This window comes from Protopterus annectens, chromosome 8.part0, assembly GCF_019279795.1.
Source record: "Protopterus annectens isolate FY-2018-M chromosome 8.part0, PAN1.0, whole genome shotgun sequence".
In the NCBI taxonomy this organism is placed as follows: Eukaryota; Metazoa; Chordata; order Ceratodontiformes; family Protopteridae; genus Protopterus; species Protopterus annectens.
The window spans coordinates 1,099,381,407-1,099,400,505 of record NC_056741.1 but is presented as its reverse complement, the minus strand read 5'-3'; the positions used below and the strand labels follow the sequence as shown (position 1 = coordinate 1,099,400,505).

General features: G+C 39.4%; 1 protein-coding gene across 43 annotated transcripts in view; it reads left to right on the top strand.

Annotated features, from left to right (window-relative positions):
• Positions 1–19,099, top strand: part of LOC122809254 (titin-like) — a 3,339,665-nt gene that overhangs the window by 1,824,802 nt on the left and 1,495,764 nt on the right. For all 43 annotated transcript variants that reach the window (XM_044080625.1, XM_044080596.1, XM_044080621.1 and 40 more), the window contains one exon: positions 16,209–16,229. In XM_044080625.1, the coding sequence (XP_043936560.1) occupies positions 16,209–16,229 (21 nt within the window). The remainder of the gene's footprint in view (positions 1–16,208; positions 16,230–19,099) is intronic.

Below are 19,099 nucleotides of genomic sequence, written 5' to 3'. Positions count from 1 at the left end.
CCTTTGATCACCACGAAATTATGCAAGACCTTTTTGAAGGGCACCTTTCTGCTCAGACCTCCAGTGAAGGATGTAGTCCCTCCTTGGGATTTAACGCTGGTGCTTCAGGCCTTGACAGCTCCCCTGTTTGAGCCTGCAGCTACAGTAGATCTTAAATTCTTGTCATGGAAAACGGCCTTTCTTGTCACTATCACCTCAGCTCGAAGGGTCTCTGAACTACAGGTCCTCTGTGTAAAAAACCCCCATACTTGACCATTCACAAGGATAGAGTTTATCTCAGGACCAATCCCTCCTTTCTTCCCAAAGTTGCCTCTGAGTCTGATATTAACCAGTCCAGTCTTTTTTCCCAATCACCATAACAAAGGGAATACAAATTACACTCATTGGATGTGCATAGACAACTTCACTTCTACATCCACAAGACATCTGGTCATAGGAAATCTGACCAGTTGTTCGTCTCCTTTGCCAAATTTAACGTGGGTAAATCTCTGTCTAAAGTCACACTGTCTAGATGGATTTCACAGTGTATCCTTTTAGAATATGAAAGTTCGGGCAGGCCCGCACCTCAGGGAGTCCATGCCCACTCTACTCGTTCTGTGTCTACCTCTGCGGCTTTTAGAGCTAGAGTCTCTTTGGATGATATTTGCTCGGCAGCCACCTTGGGCATCATCTCATACCTTTATCAGTCACTATAAATTGGACATCATCTCCAGAGGGAGAGCATCCTTTGGCTCTGCAGTGCTCCAGAACATCCTTCCATGAAGGCCGCCCAAGATTTAGGTAGCTGGGGACTCTGTCCCATAGGCTGCTGCACAAATGAAGTTAACCACTTCAGATTAAGAAGTTATGTACTCACCATAACGTTCCATCTGAGTAGGTAAACTTCATTTGTCAGCAACTGTCCCTCCCTCCTGCCCCCTCACTTGTGAATGTCTTCATACTTCGGTCCATGTGGTTTACCCACTTATCTTGAGAATGATAATTTCATAGCAGTCTCTGCTGTTGGTTAAACTTGATCTGACGTCAGTCAGGGTTGGCAGGGGATTATGGGTAGGGGGAGGAGTTTGGAGCTTGGATCTAAAGCTGTTGAAAACTGCCGGCTTGGATCCGAGGTCGGATCCGAATCCCATAGGTTGCTGACAAATTAAGTTTACCTACTCAGATGGAACGTTATGGTGAGTACATAACTTATTTCTCACCACTCCTCTTTTCCTTTTTTAAGACTGAGAGTTTCGTTATATAATTGTCAGACCTTTCATTTGCATATTCAGCTTTACCTTTACCATGGGCATCCTGCTACCCTCTTTCGAATTTGCTACAGTCCACCTTTTATTGAAAGCTGTCTTCCAAACTGGACAGCTAGACTGTAGTCTTATTACAAATTTGTACCCCTTAGCCAAAATATTTGAGAAGATTTTGTACAGGCAAATCCTTGACTATATCAGTAAAATATGGCCTCTTATTCCAGGTCCAGCACAGTTTTCAAAATGAATGCAATACACTGAAAGCTGTTTTGTAGTCACATACGTCATTCTGTGCCTATTCATGGGTGTCATATTTGTGGACATCAGCAGGACTGTCAAGTCTGTTAACCGTTCTGCACTCCTCCAATAACTTTTTTTTTTGTGAAGTCCCACTCACTTGATTACATAATTTCTTGGCAAGTCCTACTTTATAGGGGATTGTTTAGACTTCATCTAGTGTGGTCTTTATAAGCAGGACACACAAAAAATAAGAGTTGTTACTGGGTGCAGTATTTTTACTTTGTTTCTTAATAATGTCATTAATGATCTGCCCCATATACATGCAAATCTGTTTACTTGTGATCTGCTGTTTTTAAAACCTTGGATCTCCACCATCACAATTCGCAACGAATTGCAGGAGGACTTTAAGGATACATTAGCCCACAATTAAAAATGATGGAAATGACTTTGGTTCCCCTGGTATTTTACCCCATAAATTCCCATTTACTGAAACGCTACAACATAGATACCTGAGAGCCTGGCATGATCACCTTCTCCATGTTTAAAGATCAGTGCAATACTGAAAAAGTCCCCAAGCAACTCAGTGTTATAGGATTTAAAACCCACAAACATTTAAAGAAAGAAAAGCAATAGGTTTACACTTCCACATACCCAAAATAGAATATTTTTATTTATTTATTTTATTTATTTTATTTTACATTTGTTAACCGGGCTAGTCTAACTGGATATATTTCCATTTTCAGTAGAGGCCCGGGGAGAAAAGCTCCGGCAATTATAGAACTTAAAAATTAAAAATTAACAGAAAGGATTATCATAAAAGTACAACAAGAAATACTATCTAGAAATAAAAAGTATGCTGTACAACAAGTAATAATAATATAGAGTAGGAAATTACTCTAATAAGTTTAATACTTATACTAGAGAGAGTTTATCAGCATATTAATTTAGGAGCATCAGTTAGTCTATCTTACAAGGAATTAGCATGTAACAATCCATTACGAGTGTTAGTAATTTAAGTAAGAATAGGAGGAATAAGAAGTAAAAGGAGCTATAATTAGTAAAAAGCAAATGATTAGTCAGGGTTGCTGCAGGGGCATAACCAGTGTGTTTTGAGGTTATGTTTAAAGAGAGGCAAGGAAGAAAGTAATGTTAGTTCATTGGGCAGTAGGTTCCAGTTTTTTCCCACTCTGTTAGAAAAAAGAGAGTCTCCAGCCAGGTTGTTAGACTTGCATATGCAAGCAAGCAGTTTCTTAGAAGAGCGCAGGGAATTCAGATTTTTTTAAGGGAGGATGAGATTGGAAAGTATAGGAGTGCTGTTGGGTTGGTAGAAGATCTTATGGGCAGTGGTGAGTTGGGATACTATCAGTTGGTTTTGAAGTTCAAGCCAGCCTAGTTGCCTTAGATTCAGACAGTGGTGGGTTCTAAAGGGATTGCCAGTGGCAAATCTGGTGATGTTATTATAGGAATTTGTTAGTTTGGTAAGATTATTTTTCTTTAGGTTAGTATATATGAGTGAGGTGTACAGAAGCATTGAGATTAAGTGGGAGTGAGCAATTGTGGTTCTAGCTATAGGAGTTAGGAAAGGTTTGATCCTATATAAGGAGCCTATTTTTCTGTTGACAGTTTTGATAGTGTTATTTATATGGCTGTCAAAAGTAAGGTTATTGTCAATAGTTATTCCTAACAGTTTAGTGGTTGTGTCAGGAAGTATAGTAGTGCCTTTATTGGAAAAAACTGAGAAATCTATGGGCGAGGATTTGTTGGTGGGTGTAAAGAGAAGGAGCTTAGTTTTTTTTAGCATTGAGAAGGCGGCATCTATTTGTAAACCATGTTTCTACTATGTTAAATACATTCTGGGTTAGAGAATGTAGTTCTGAAGGGGAGTTTGCTGCGCATACTAGCATAGAATCATCTGCGTATTGTATGCAGGTGGCTTGAGGGATTGCTATGTGGAGGTTGTTGATAAATAGTGAAAAGAGAAGTGGTCCTAGAACAGAGCCTTGAGGGACTCTGAGGGTAACTGGCTGAAAGGGATGATATGTTGTTTTGCCAGAGAACTGCTTGTTGCCTATTGCTAAGGTAGGACCTGAACCATTTAATAGTCTGACAGTCAAAGGAAAGGGATTCTAGAATGTTGATGAGAAGGGCATGGTTGACCATGTCAAAAGCTTTTGAGAGGTCAATAAAGAGAGCAGATGAGAGGCTATTGTTATTGCAGTTTCTATTGATGGTATCTATAAAAGATAGTAGGGCAGTTGTGGTACTGTGTGATGACCTAAAGCCATGTTGGCAGTTTGCTATAATGATATGTTGAGATAAATGATGTAGTAGTTGTCGGTGAATGCATTTTTCCATTATTTTAGCTAAAGGAGATAATAGAGCTATTGGCCTGTAGTTAAAGTAATCATTTGAATTGCCACCTTTATGAAGGGGAATAATATGGGGGATTTTCCAAATATCTGGAATGGTTCCTTCCTTAATGGTTCTGTTAATGAGGATGGATACAGGGTATGCAATTACCTTAGCTGCTTTTTGCAAGTATTCTGATGGTATTTGGTCAGCAGAAGGAGTACAAGGCTTAAGTTTTTGGATGAGTTTACAGATGAGAGTAGTAGAGATGGGTTGCAGTTTAAATGTTGGTAGAGAAGCTGATAGGTGGTGAGAAGGCTTGAGTTGTCTGGGATTAGTTGACTGGCTAGTGATTGAATGGTCTCTGTGAAGAAAATATTAAAGATATTGGCAGTTTGCAGGGGGGTATTAGGATCAGTCTCAAGAGGGGTAGGTGTGTGAGAGTGTCCTGGGGAAAGGAGTTTGTTTAAAGTGGACCAAAATTTTTGGGGATTGTTCTGATGAGTTTGCTCTAGTTTATAGTAATAGTTTTTTTATCCATAAGTATTGCCTTTTTTTTTTTTTACTATTTCTCAGTTGCCTAAAGTTTTGTTGATCAGAGATATTTTTGTTAGCCCTCCACTTAGCCCAAGATTTGTTCCTCAGTAAAATTTTCTGTCTGGTTTCTTTAGAAAGCCAGGGGGCTGGTTTGGATTTCATTCGAATAGACCGTTTAGGTGCATGTTTATCAAGGATGGATAAAAAAGTAGAGTTTAGATATTTTATAGCCACTTCAAGTGGTAGAGTTTTTAAAGGGTTCCAGTTACATGCATTAAGTTCATTTTGGAATGATTCTGGGCTAAAGTGTTTATTGGACCGTGCAATCCTAAAAGTGGAGGGTTTAGGCAGATCATGTTTTTGTCTTATGATGTAGGTCAAAGTATGATCACTTAAATCATCTGGGAGAGTGCTTACCTTATAAGCTTGCTCCTGTCTATTTATAAGTATCCAGTCTAAGGTGCTCTCTTTTTTGTTTGGTTTGTTAATTCTGGTTGTGGAGGTGATAGTTTGACTAAAGCCATGGAGGTTAATGTGAGAGGTGGGGTTATCTACATTGACACTTTTTCCAGTCAGTATTAAAATCACCTAGTATTACTGTTTCATGGGGGTAAGTTGAGGATACCCAATTTAATATAGCTTTGATTGTGCTGATTTTATTACCGGGTGGTAGGTAGATACAGATTATGTATAAAGCTTTGTTTGGGTTGATTTGGAGTTTGGTGACCAGGACTTCTGCATTACTATCCTGAGGAGGGTTACATGGTAGTGTGGAGATGTGAAATCCATCTTTGAATAGAACTGCTACACCCCCTCCTTTGTTTTATCCGGTCTTGTCTAACTATATTATATCCTTGGGGGATAATTCCGTTGTCTTTGGTCCCTGGTTTCAACCATGTTTCTGTCAGGCAAAGGATATCAAAGGAGTGAATATCTAAAAGGGCATGGAGATGGGCTACTTTTTTGTTAAGACTGCGAATATTCAGCTGTCCTATTAGGAGTGAGTTGGGGAGTTTAGGCTGGGTAGTTAGGGTAGCAGGATTGGCAGGGCCAGGGTAGGGTGGATGTCACCATCTAGTAAGGAGAGATTGTGAGGTTTTGTTGCTGAATTGTATTTTAGGTTAAGTAGATATTTCTCTCTTTTTACAGTATGATTATTATATTTAAAGTGGGAGAGTCTGTGGTATTTGGGTAGTAGGCAGCTGGGAATGGAAGTGATATTAGTCTGACTGCAAGTGAGTATAGAAGTGTGTATTGCTGTTTGTTTTAGAGAGTGGTTGAAATGGTAATAGTGCAGTTTTTCAAAGGAAGTGAGGAGGTAGGTAGAGGTAAGGATAGTAGGAAGTATAGGTAGGAATATTAGTTTGGCTGGGGTAGTTGAAGTCATCTTCACTGAGATTTGATTATAAGAAGTGTTAATGGGTTGGGTTAAGATTTGTAAGAGGTGGAAGTAGATAAAGGTGGGTGTAGAAAGGAGGGAATTTGTTCCTGTTAGGCAGTAGAAGAGGGATATGGTAAAGTAGTCAAAGGAGTGGTTTATTGTAATTGGTGAATGAGTAAGGGTGTGTCTAATTGGTTTAAATGGAAGATGTGTGATTGGATGGAAGTGGAAGAGGGAGTGGCTGAAGAAGTATAAGTGTAGGACCACTGGGAGTGGGTGGGAATTGGGGGTAGGGTAGGGGAGCGGAGTGAGCCCATAGGGTGAACGGAGCGGGTTGACACAAGGAAGATGACAGCAGGACAGTGAGAGGAAACAGTCAGGAGAAAGGTAAGTACAGAGGGAGCTAGTTAGGAAGGTTAAAGTGATATTAGGTGTAAGTGTAAGGGAGCAGACAAGTATTGAGAACTGGCTGGAGGGTAGGACTGATAGTAAGTAGAGAAAGAGGAGAAGTGTTCTATTGAGATGTTATAGTAAGTGGGAAGGAGAGAGGGAAGAGAGGTAGTAGTTGGGTGAATACTGCCACCTAGTGGCCAATCCTTGTAGTAATGAGGAGAGGAACCACTAAAACAGTTAAATAGGTGAGCAGGCAGCTCAGATATAAGGAATAAAAAAGCCCGGGTGAGGTAGGAAAAGGGGATTTACAACTATAAGGGTAGGGGGAAGGCTGCTGGGTATTCTGGCTGTAATCCTACACTAACACCAGTTAAGTGGTAGAACAAATTCACAAGCAGAGTTACATTAGTTATTGCAGCATATTACATACTTTCTTTCAGCCTTTTACTTCACTTCTGGGAGAAACTTTCTTTCAGCCTTTTACTTCACTTCTGGGAGAAAGGTAGAACTGCTCCTGTATGGTGTCAGGCAGAGAGGGAAGGAGAGATGACTTGAAAGTGGTCTTGAAAATCCGGTAGGGCTGGGCCAGTACACCAGATTAATCTGGGTAAGTAGGGTTGTAGAGTTTCTTTCATCCTTTTACTTCACTTCTGGGAGAAAGGTAGGACTGCTCCTGTGTGGTGTCAGGCAGAGAGGGAAGGCGAGATGACTTGAAAGTGGTCTTGAAAATCCAGTAGGGCTGGGCCAGTACACCAGTTTAATCATTGCCCACAGTTCTTCCTTTAATATGGCCATCCTTTTTGTCCAGATACAGGGAATAGAACTGTCATAGACTAAAGAGAATGAATTTGTTGCCATTTATAGCCATTTAAACATTACTTACCTTCCTTACATTCAAGCTCATTCCTCACAGTACTAGCCTTTTCTTGCTAAAGACTTTCATACCAAGACACACTACTGCCTTCCTAGCTCCACAACCAAGGAGCCCTGAAAGCATGTAGTCTGTTTTTATGGTTTGGCTTTAGGTAAAGAGAATTGCAGTAATCTTAGCTACAGGTTAAAATTTACTTCTCACTGAAGTCAAAAATTCTTCAGACTTTAGCAGATTGAGGACTAAGCTTGAAAGCACCTAAAAGTGTTCCATGAATATAAATAATTTAGGGACAAGGGCTAGGTATGTATACAACTGTCTTCTTCGTATGGTCTCACTTTAGTGCTCTCAGTTTCTGTTTAACTAGATTCCTTGCTGTTGGGAATGTAGACAGTATTTCCTTTTTTCCCAGACTTTCCCAGGTGACGTTGTTGTTTTACATTGTAATGATAGCTTTGAGATTAATAATATAATTGTGGTAACTTTGAGTCAAGCACAGTACACACATTTCTTAGCTTAAGTCCCTGCTTTGTGACTACCACTTTGACACATGGTGTGTAGGTAATGTAAACTGTTGGTTGCCTTTAATGATTTTTAATTCTTTGTATTTGTTTATTTTCTGCTTGTGCCTTGGGTTATGAACAAAAGGGTCCTCAGACTAGCCCATTTACCTGATGCATGAATTATTAAATAAAAATACAATATACTAGTAGAAAATTTAACATATTGAGAAGAAAGTTCTCGTTTCTTAACTGAAATTATTTGTTTTGACTAGATATTAGTTTATGATATTGGTGAACTGGCACTTTAGGGGGATGTGGAATTGTACTTTCCTTGGAGAAGGCAGTGCATGCATATGTCAAAGTAAAGATGACACAGAGGCATAGATTGCCTGCAGATGTAAGCATGTGTAGGTTAGACCGTAAGCATCATTTGAAGAGAATAGAAATAGAAAGGGACAGCTCATCTGTTGAGAGGGTATATTACTGGGCAGAATAGGTGTCCTCACAATAAACAAACTCAGGAAAGCAAGAAAACTAAAAAAAGACAAACTGGAAACTCTCCAATACCAGCAGGTGAAGTTAAAATAAGCCAAGACACACAGTCCGTCCCTCAAATTCAAGTAATTTATTTAAGCACCAAAAACAAGCTTTTCATCAGACAAACTCCAACTTCATCAGAAAAAACAGTAAAACAGTGTCTCGCTACAAGCCGTTGTCTTGTATACAAGAAATTATTTGAAAAAAGGTCACGTGATCTTTAAATGGTAATAGATTGAGTGCCAACACACCCACCAGTGTTGAAACTAGTGATAATGAAATAAACTGAACATTCAATGAAATGTCTACGGTAAAACATTTTTTGCTAATACACATATAAAACAACATAAAAAGCATCAAAAATGCTACATACCATAACTAATGGATACCCAAACTTTACGGTAGTGTTCATTAAGTAATACCTATTTAATCGCGAACACATCATCAAAATATAACTCATGTAACACTTGTTAAAACACAGTATCATCTGTAGTCGCAGTCAGAAATTCTAAACCCTGTGATCTGGACTCCTTGGTGAATCTAAGCTGATGTGACGATCTCAAAATTATAAAATATCTAAATGAATAAACTAGAATAGTACCCTGTTAACAAGAAATAGCCACTCATCGTATAGAGGACACTTATGTCTAAACTGAATGAAATTGGTGCGTACATAAGCCGTGAAACAAACCCTGGTTGTACCTTAAAGGGCCATAAACAAAAAAACTAACTAAGGATGCACCGACTAACGAGACTCTGGTGATATACAAATGCATAAACTGGCTAAATACAACTTATTAATATCCCTGGAAATCTAATATATCAAAAAGTATATAATAAAAATAAAAATGAATAGTAATAGACCTATTCTATAACAAATGAACAAACACAGTTCATGCAATCAGTTGAAAAACCAAACAGAATCATGAAGGAAATACTATATAAATAAAAACAATATTAAACAAATTGACTCCTAATGAATTACTGTTGAATTCATTCCCATCCCTGATGTGGATCTCGGAACAGGGAATAACTATATTGAACCGGACAAATCATGTCCTGAAAGACTAACACCACGCTACCTAGTGGGCTTTCTAAGATAATAATTGGAGACAGATGATACATTAACATGAAAACACATTTTACTAGGAACCTGGATAAATCAGCCCAACCACACACGGCTACTGAAAAATACAATTTTTCTAATTGAAAAGGAAAAGAGAAAAAAAGAAAAGGGTTTAAAAGGGGATTGTGTGACCTACTAAACTGACTGAATTGAATATATATTATTCCTATGACATTCGGGGCTAAAAATAGGTCGATCAAAAACGCAAGGTAATAGCATCTATAAGTTACCTGTTCAGCTTTTTTAGCTTTAAAAGGCAAGTTATGGACAACATGCCATTAAGACCTGGGGCATTGCATGCATCCAGCCTAAGTTGCCACGATAACTCCTTACTCTCCAACTGAAGGGAGGTAAATCCCCCCCTAAAGTTGGGCTCCATGCCGTAACTTTTTATCACATAAAATGCATAGAAACGTGTTATGCCTTGGAATGAGAACATTAGTTAAGAGTGTCTGCACTGAGTCATATTTCAGTTATTCTTTTAATGAATAAGCGTGCCACCGGTATCTAGAAATACTAGCCACAAGAAAGACAGGCACTTCTTACTGCATCACAATACAGAGTTGATAAACCCCCTCCAAAAATTGATTGCAGTACCCCAGTGTTATGTGGTGTGCTTAGTTACTGCATGCAGCTACATTTGAGTGTCATTGATGTGTACATCATTATACCTTTGCAGATCAGCCCGTCTTACAAAGACAGAATAGCAGAGTACAGAATGTATATACCCTGTCCTGCCTGCACATGTGAATGGGAAAAGTGTTGTTTACCATTGCCATGCTTTGTATACATCGCTAACATATGTGACCTCATTAAATTGTTACCTAGCATGTCTTACAGCAACTGTCACTACACTAGTGAAATCTTATGTATATGACCTGCGCATATCACATTTTGAGTGAAGTATGCTGGCATTGTGTAACAGGTATTCATTTAACTAAATAGTGACAACTCTACAGTGACACACTTTGTCAGTATGCATATATACTGGCAGCTACACAGTGAATACATTCAAAATTATGTTAAGAAGCATCCATATGTAACCCTTTGTCTGGAGATCCTCTGCATTTTCCTCTGATACAGAAGGCTGCTATCCAAAACAGCCTTCTGAGTAACAAAACAAAACAAAAAAAAATTAAAACAACTCTTATATGACATATGCAATTGTCTAATATATTAGGTATAATACAATATAGCTAAATATCAGCTACTAGAAACACTTAGAATACGTCTCATGTGTCCTTATGTTGACCTCTTCTTCCCACTGGCTAAGAATGTTCGGGATGGTGCTTTTTCGTTGTAATGGTGATGATATTGCTCACCAGGGAGATAGAGAGAGGTATGCAAGTTTTATCAGACACTGCTGTGGCAAGACTGTGCCAGACATCCTTTTTATATTCGTGACCCTCATAAGAGTACCCAGGCAGGTGCTCCTGGTGGTCTCTGTATAGCAAATTCAGAAAGATTTTGCTTTCTTTGCTGCATCACCGGGGAATCCCTGTCAACATCATGCCATGACTATTCACTGCGTCACATTCTAGATAACCCTGTTGTGGTTACTTACACAAGTTGATGTTTTCAACACACAATGCACAACAGAGGGTAACTTGTTTGCATAAACTGCTGTCATGCCACCATTGCTTAGCAAACAGATTAATGGCATGATGTGATGATGATAGAGTGTGAACACACTGGCATGGAAAATGTCTGCTAGTGTATGATACCTAAATGTGATAGCAGGTTTGCTGTTTAGTGCCTGTGTAGGCTGAAAAGACACAGTTGTTTTCCACACATCCCCATAGGATTATTGATCCACCCACACATGCCCTCTGTGCTTTGCAGTGCTTATGCAAGTTAGTGTTACTAGGCTCATAGCCTGAATGAGCAAAGCACAGTATTAACAAACATGCATTACCTGGTGCTTCATTAACATAGGTGCTACACTAGAAGACTGAGCCATGGCCATTAGCTTCCTATGAAAGATTGGATGATATTTTGTTGAACAGGTTTTCACGGAAGCCTTTTGGTTGTAAAAGTGTATATACTAACAGTTACCACTACCTACTAATATGAATTTACCTTTGAGTGTTTTTCTGAAAGTATGGTAGTAGTGTTTGTGTATTTATGTTGTAGTGTATTTGTTCCTCCATGCTGACAGTGTGAGGGGTTATCATCATAATTTGTATACAGTGCTGTTTTAGGGTAAATGCTTCTGCAGGGTAGAGAAATAAACTGCAGTGCTTTTAGTATTCTGTATGCATAAACCAACTGAAGCTATAGTTGTGCTTCAAGCACAGTGGTCTTACATATTTACTATTATGATAGTTGTCTGAGAGTATGTACAACTTCTTAACCACTACAGCACTTGATTTACCATGTATATATTAGTTTGTGGCTGTTTATTTTGTCGGAGGGCATCGGTTATACAAATAGACTGCTACATGTGGTGGACTGCTACATTTTCTATAATGTAGGTGTGTACGGCATAATGGTTAAGGTCTTTACCTCACAGATATAAAGCACAAGGTTTGATTCTGACTACTGGTTATTGGCTAAGCTCATAATAGTCTATAGACAGCCTTTTATTTACCTATGAATGTATAAGAAGATGATAGTGTTTACAGGTGTCGCTTTTGTGTGTCTGACATGGGGGGCTCTGAAGTAAACATTGTGCCTCCATCAGCAGCACACCCATAGACCCCATATGTTCATGTTGCATAACACACATTCTAAGGCACTAGCAGCCATGTTCCATGTCCTGTTACTTAGGAAACCATTTCCCTGTACCTCTGTATGTTGTCCATGACAAAATGTATGCTGTGATACATATAGTCCCTAATAGTATGTGCACTATGTGCCATGTGTAACAGGTGTAATTCTTGACCACTGTGGAATACTGTCAGAGACCATTGCACTTGGTCCCTATATGGAGTCCTCTCTTGAAATTTTTTTTGGTTGGGGTCAGGTAAGACGTACTGCACAGCAAATGTACATGGTTATCCCATATCTGTGCGATGTTCCTCACATGGATAGAGCAAGGCCACATACTTTGTGCTGCACAGGCACACTACTTTTTACATCAGTGCATGCATATGTCAAGTAGTGTTGTGAATGTTCTCGCATGCCTTTTTTGCCTTTTCCAGAAGACATTACCAGAAAGCGGCAAGCAGCATCAAAGAAACTTCTCTCATCATGCAGAGAATGAGATCTTGCAGCAGGCCCTCCTTTTCCACTGTTGGCAAATGATCACCCATAATAAATGTTACAGGTTCTTTCATGATGGTGCCTGCTGGGTAATGACATCAATGATGATAGTGGACAGAACAGACAGTGAGACGCTGACATAAGTACTGCTAAAGGTCAGGCTACTTGCCTGTCGTAGGAGCTGAGGGCAACGAGAGAACAGGCTTTTGACCAAACCATCTTTAACAGAGATGGAAGAGTTCCTGGAATCCATGCATAGGTGTATGGACATCTGCCATCTATAGTACAGTCTTGAATTTTGATGCTGTGCTAAACTGACCACCCAAAGTATTTGCTGAAGATGTCGTAGATGGTATATCTTACATAGGTAACTGTCCACTGTAGTTAGTGAATGCCTGGTTAAAACATTTTCAAACATATTCACTTGTTTTTACGTGAATATCAGGGCTGCAGGTGCAGATACCACCAACACAAGATATGTTACCTATTACTTTGTCATACCACTATATTAAGTCAGTGGAATTTTGGTATTGGTGAAGCTAGTCTTAGGGTGTGTGTGTGTGTGTGTGTGTGTGTGTGTGTATATATATATTTTTTTTTTTTTTTTTTTTTTTTTTGGTGTTTTCATAGTTGCATTGTTATCAAGGTCCGCCACCATGGATGTACAACTACCTGATATCGGAATATTGTTCAGCTCTGATGATGATGGCTACCAAATCCAGAATGGTCAAAGGTCACAGTGTTAGGGTTAGATATGGGCAGTGTGGAGTCAGTATCCCTAAACCATTCAGCGAACATAGCTTCTGTGCCTGTAGAACCCGTGCCACAAACACAGAGAGATGCACAAGAACAGGGATATTCTGACATATTTACCTGCTAAGGAATGTCTTCACTTGTGGAATACTCCCCCTTGGTTTCCACAAGCTCCACTGCATGAGTAGACATGGGTGGACATTGTGCTAGTGGCTATGCATATCATTGGTACTATCCACCACTCGAGCTGGTTGTGTCAGTGGCCACAATCCATCGTATGTGCAAGACTATAATACAAGGAGAGGTTGGCATACCACAGTCCTTGCTAAGCCAGTAGGAATATCATGAGGTATACATGATGAACTCCAGGAGTGTGTGGACCACAGGACACATGAAGCAGAGGGTTTGTGTGAAGCAGGAGTCCCTGTGCAGCTGGACATGGTGTAAACACACTTCCTATGTCTGGTCCACCTCTGCTTCCAGTGGTGAAGCTATGTCCCAGAAAACACCGAGTCAGATTTCTGCAGTGCTCTCATGCAAGCACACACCCACAGAGCAGAGACAACAGCACTCTTTTTTCCTAACCTGTCTAACCCATTCCCCCAACGAAACACCTACATTTCTAACACAGACATCAAAAGATAATAAAATATTGAAACGCAGCTTTATACACACAATTACCCGTTGATGACACTTGACACTGTGGCCCTCTCCAGCTGTCCATATGATAATAACTGTGCTCTGGCCTCTGTGTTTTGTTACTTGGGTAGCCTTTGTCTAATTCAGACTGTGGACAGTCTAATCATGTTAGTCATGTACAACCTGAGTAAAGGTTTGGGTGCATCACTTCTTATTTTTTGTACAGTACTTTAATTTAGCCCATAGTTGTGAATCAGAGCCTGCCTCTTAGCCAGTGCCATGGCATTCTGTGCCCATGTTCATATGGCATGGTCATATCCTGCAGCCTCCTCTTCTACAGGCCTTCGATGTTGATTCTAGGATTTCTTCCTCCTGGATGTGTCTGGTCTGCTGTAACTGCTTGCATATGATGATATGTAATATCGCAGAGACTGAAATTTCTTACTGCTTGTGACAGGGTCATACTGCAGGGTGCCCTCAGACACAGCATTATAGTAGAAGCAGGCCTTCACCAGGCCAAGCACATATTTGACAAAAACACATGTCTGTGACAATGCATACCTTTAGCCATTCGCTGCCTTGATCTGGGGATTTCTGATAGGTATAATTAACCATGGCTCCATGGTGTATGCATCATTACTAGTAAGATACCCCTTGTATGTGTGCTATATGTGGGGGTCATTGTCTCATGGGTACTGCCTAGTTGACCTGCACACACAGTGTATATTATACCCTGTGCATTACTGACAGTTTACAGAGTGAAAGCTCTTACAGTTTATATACTTTCCTCTATGTTCCCCAGGTGGGGCCTTTATTATATATTTATTTTTTATTTATTTTTTTTTATCATCCCCGTCCTGACTGCGCACAACCTCTGGCTGTTATCCTTGACTTCCATGCTTGCCCTTCCCTACATCCCTCAATGACTCCTTGCCAGGTTTCCCGAATGTTTCAGTTCCCTAGGTGGGCCACCCAACTCACTCCTTGAGAAGTTAGTCTCAGCGGTACTCAATTTTAGGCCCAGGGAGTGAGGTATCCAATAGGGAGTGGTGAGTGTGGAGCCCGAGAGCCATCATTCTTGAGGCAGTCAGTCAGTGTCTCTCACTTGGAGATGTGTGTGCAGTTATTTTTCACCTCCTAGTGTTAACTGAGACGTCCAGCAAAGCTTTCCACCAGAGATTGCACAGGCATTGAGGTTTCCCCCTTGCCTTTCCCAAAATAGGAGAGTGGGTTATCAGCCACATTAGCTTATGTTCCTAGCAGGCCCTACTGTTGTCCATTCCTGAACTTGGGTCACCAGTGGTACAGAATAGACTCCCTGCTTCTATGCTATCAGACTAGCATTCAGCTGGGGTCATTATTGCACTGTGGTTACAGTCTGTGAAAGTACCTCAGAAAAATGTGTATGTCATGAAAAAAAGCCTGCATGTCTTTGACGGTCTCTTCTGTGGTAATGTGGAAATCACATATGCTGTCCCACATGCTGTAGCATGGCACTGAGATCCTGGTGGAGTATCCTTAAAGAAGATGCAAATGTATATATACACTGTGTCTCCTTTTGGTTTCTGAAAAGATCTCTGTAACTTCTTTTCTCAAAGCCACTGTTATTAGTATTCTACACATCTCACAGGCCTACATATGATGGTGACCCATCCTGACCAGCTGCTGTATGGTTCCTGTGTCTATATGGTAGCAGTCCATTGTTTCACTGTGGTGGACAGCATGGTATCTTAGGAGTAGGTGAATGACACAGCATCACTGATGATGCTAGTAAGCAAAACTGTGTCTACTGTCAGTGAGCACAGGCTTTTGCATATACAGACTAAGTAGTGCAGCAGCTCCCCCATACATGTTTTCCCAGTCCATCACCTGTAACTCCAGGATTTTGGCTTGGTATGTATGTATTTTTCCAGATTCCCCTAGAAATCCCAAATTCCAAAGTCCCTGACGAGCTAGCTAGTCAGTTGCAAGTTTAACTAGTCAGCTCAAAGTCGGTGTTTTTTGCAGGGAGCAATCCCTCTGCATCCCTCATGTGGGAGTTTTTAAATTTCTCACCCCTTAATTATTATATACCAACTCCACCGTTGTGGAACCATGGAGAAAAGAGAGACATCAGAAAGTGAGAAACATAATGCCCCATTAAAACATTGCAAAATACTCTCAGAAAACCACACAATCCATGAGTTTTAACCCAGTCAGTTGATGCTCATGTATTTATTTTTTTCAGTCAGCACATAGGTAAGCCATTTTTTTTCTACTTATTTGCCCCTATGTAACCTCACAAACATCTTTACTGTTTGTGAAATTAGAATTGCATATCACAGAATTGCCAGGTTTAGCACATTTTAAAGTCTTATGCTAAGTTTAGTTTTGAAATATAAAAAAAATGTTTTTTTATGAAATTAATGTAATAAATTTACATTTTTTTCAGATGATGCACTGCCAAAACATTGTGAGTACATTTATCTGCTTACTGTATATCCTTTTATGTTTGTACTAACTTGACCCTCTTTTTTATTAATAGTTTGTCTAAATTCTGTGGTGTTAGGCATATCATAATCTTTGTCCTGCTTGTAATCAGTACTTTTTCTGTGTTTGCATATACCTGTTACTGCTTCCTCTTTCCATCATTGAAGTTAGAAATGAGCACTTAGTCCTTAGCTGCGGTGAAAACTTTATAGTATAGTAATACATTCATGTGTTTCCATGACATTGTCATTCAGGGTTAACTTAAAGAATGTGCAAGACTTTGTGGCCTTTTGGGGGAGTGGTGCAGAGATGTGCCTCATGAAAGTGTTATATAGCAATGCCATTTCTCTTAATTTTGGTGAAATAATTTACTAGTGTGCTGCCGTGTCTTCAGTTCATTAAGTCTGATAGACACAGATGTGTGTGTCTGTCTATATATATATATATATATATATATATATATATATATATATATATATATATATATATAGATATGATTCAAAAGTATTAGGTCAGATTCAATGATATGTATTCAAGAACATCCCTACCACATTTTTATGCTTTCTAGTCACTTATAGATTGCACTACCTAATTATGTAGTCTACACTTTGTGGTAAAATTTATGAATCCCTGCGTGTATTTAAAGCTGCAAGAAGATCAGTAGGAAAACTAAAATTAGGAGGAAGAAAGTGTGAATTACGTCTGTGTTGTCTGTTCATTCAGAACCATGTACTGTACACTTAGTTTAGGCGTTGTTGAGTCCTGAGGATTAAGTAGTAACACAGGAGAGCTTTGACATCCACCCATCAAGAATGTTGAGTAGACATGGTTTGACGGTGAAAAGAAGTACACAATAAGTAAAAAAGAAATAGAAAATGAGACATGTTTGACCCTTTGATACCATGGTATGGGAGGGGTGGCATCAGGTTCTACATGCTTACCTGATTGCAACACAGCTGTGTGATTTTGTTGGAAATGTAATTATGAAATTGCTACACTTCAGATGTGTGCGATCTCCACTGTAACACCCTTGTATGGATTTTGAGATGCTTTATGAAATGCTGGCATTTCAGTTGACATCAGTATACACAGCACTGTATATACTCATTTAAACTTTACCTTTAATGTTTGTGTATGTTTGGTGCTGTTCTTTGTGACAATAAACATTTCAGGTTGCCTACTAGCAGTGTCTCACATTCAGGCTTTCCTTGTGCTTACATAGCAATGTGCGGAACCTTTGTATTTTTGCCCCTTTTACGCTATATTTTCTGCAGTGATGTCATTTCGATCAGTTGCTACTAATGGAACTCTAATCGTAGTTTAGCAGTTTTGATAGTGCTTCTTATTTTTTTTTTTTTTTTTTTTTTTAGAGTGTTCCATGGGCTAAAAATGTGATAGGGTACTGAAATTTTGAAAATGCTGGTATGTCAGAAATAGTGTGAAATAGAACCAATAGAAACTGTATCCAAATGCTTATAATCATTACCAGCTATATTTTCTTTTTTTTATTTTGGGCAGGCCTCTGAATCTACAGCCAGAGTATTTTGCACTTTTTAGAAGTTCTTCCCCCCAGCTTTTCACAGTGATTCCTGTCAAGTCCCATTGTCATTGTGGCTTACATTTGTGTGGTTAGTTGTTTTTATGCTGTACCACCTGTTTCCAGGGGATGCATGCATACATTGATGACAGTGAACTTGTACTGTACTGTTGTGTGTACAGAGCAAATAATCTGCTTACAAACCTGTATTTTTTTTGCAGCAGTGTCTTGTTGGTCTTTAGTAGAAAGTGATCTGGAAGCAACTGGTTCCCATTTCTTTTCTGTGAATAGGTAGGTGGAGTGGCCACTTTATGCTCAGTTCAAACGTACCCATCAGACTGGCCATGCATCTCTTTGGATGCTATCTTTACTTAACTCACCAGTGCCGCACATGGAAAGCCCAGCCTCTGCAAGTGTGCTGGCCAATTTTTTGCACTATAATGCACTTTTTTTTTCAAATTTTACTGAATTATATTGAAAATACCAGGTGTTATGATTCTGAAAATATCTATTTTGGGTTATTGAGTGGTATGCACCACAGTCAACACTGCAATTATATGCAGTTATTTACAGAAAGAGTCTTGCCAGAATTCCTTTACATGTTTCACTATGCCACTGTCAGATCACTGTAGTGAGCTTTTCTTTTTACATGTACTGCATCAGTTGTGAGCACATGGATTTCTTGAAAATGACTTAATGTGATAGTTGTGGCTCCCTTACAAGAAGCTGATACACAGCCTACTGCAATCAAACTTGATATAAACTTGCAAATGATGCACCCACCCAACCTGCTGTTGATAACAGTTTAGAATCTAAGAAAGGATTTGTTACAGAGGCATTCACTATTGCATCCTACCATGTGGGGAGTTTTGCCCCATACCCACTTACCTAAATGGAATAGAGGAGGTTGTATTCCATTAAATGGTAAATCTCTCAGTAGTAATACACACATTCTAATACCTTTCATGGTTTTGTATTTATACAAACTTATAGGGTGACTTTTCAGAACAGTTATTCTCATGAAGATTATATTGACTGTGGGCTTTTGATGTGAAAGAAAATTAATTTCTTTCACTGCTCTGTTACTGACTTATGGAGACGATTGCTCAGTACAGCACTCTTTTAGGAAGTACTATATGGGCTGTGAACATTCATAGTGATAGAAAATGTCAGTATCCAATCATGTTCCTGTCATATGTGCATAGTACTTTATCTACTGCATTCCCTGTGGCAAGGGACGGTTGTGGTATGTTTTATGGATAAACGTAATGTCTTTAGTCTTTTCCCGATTATGGGTTGCCACAGCGGAACTCCGG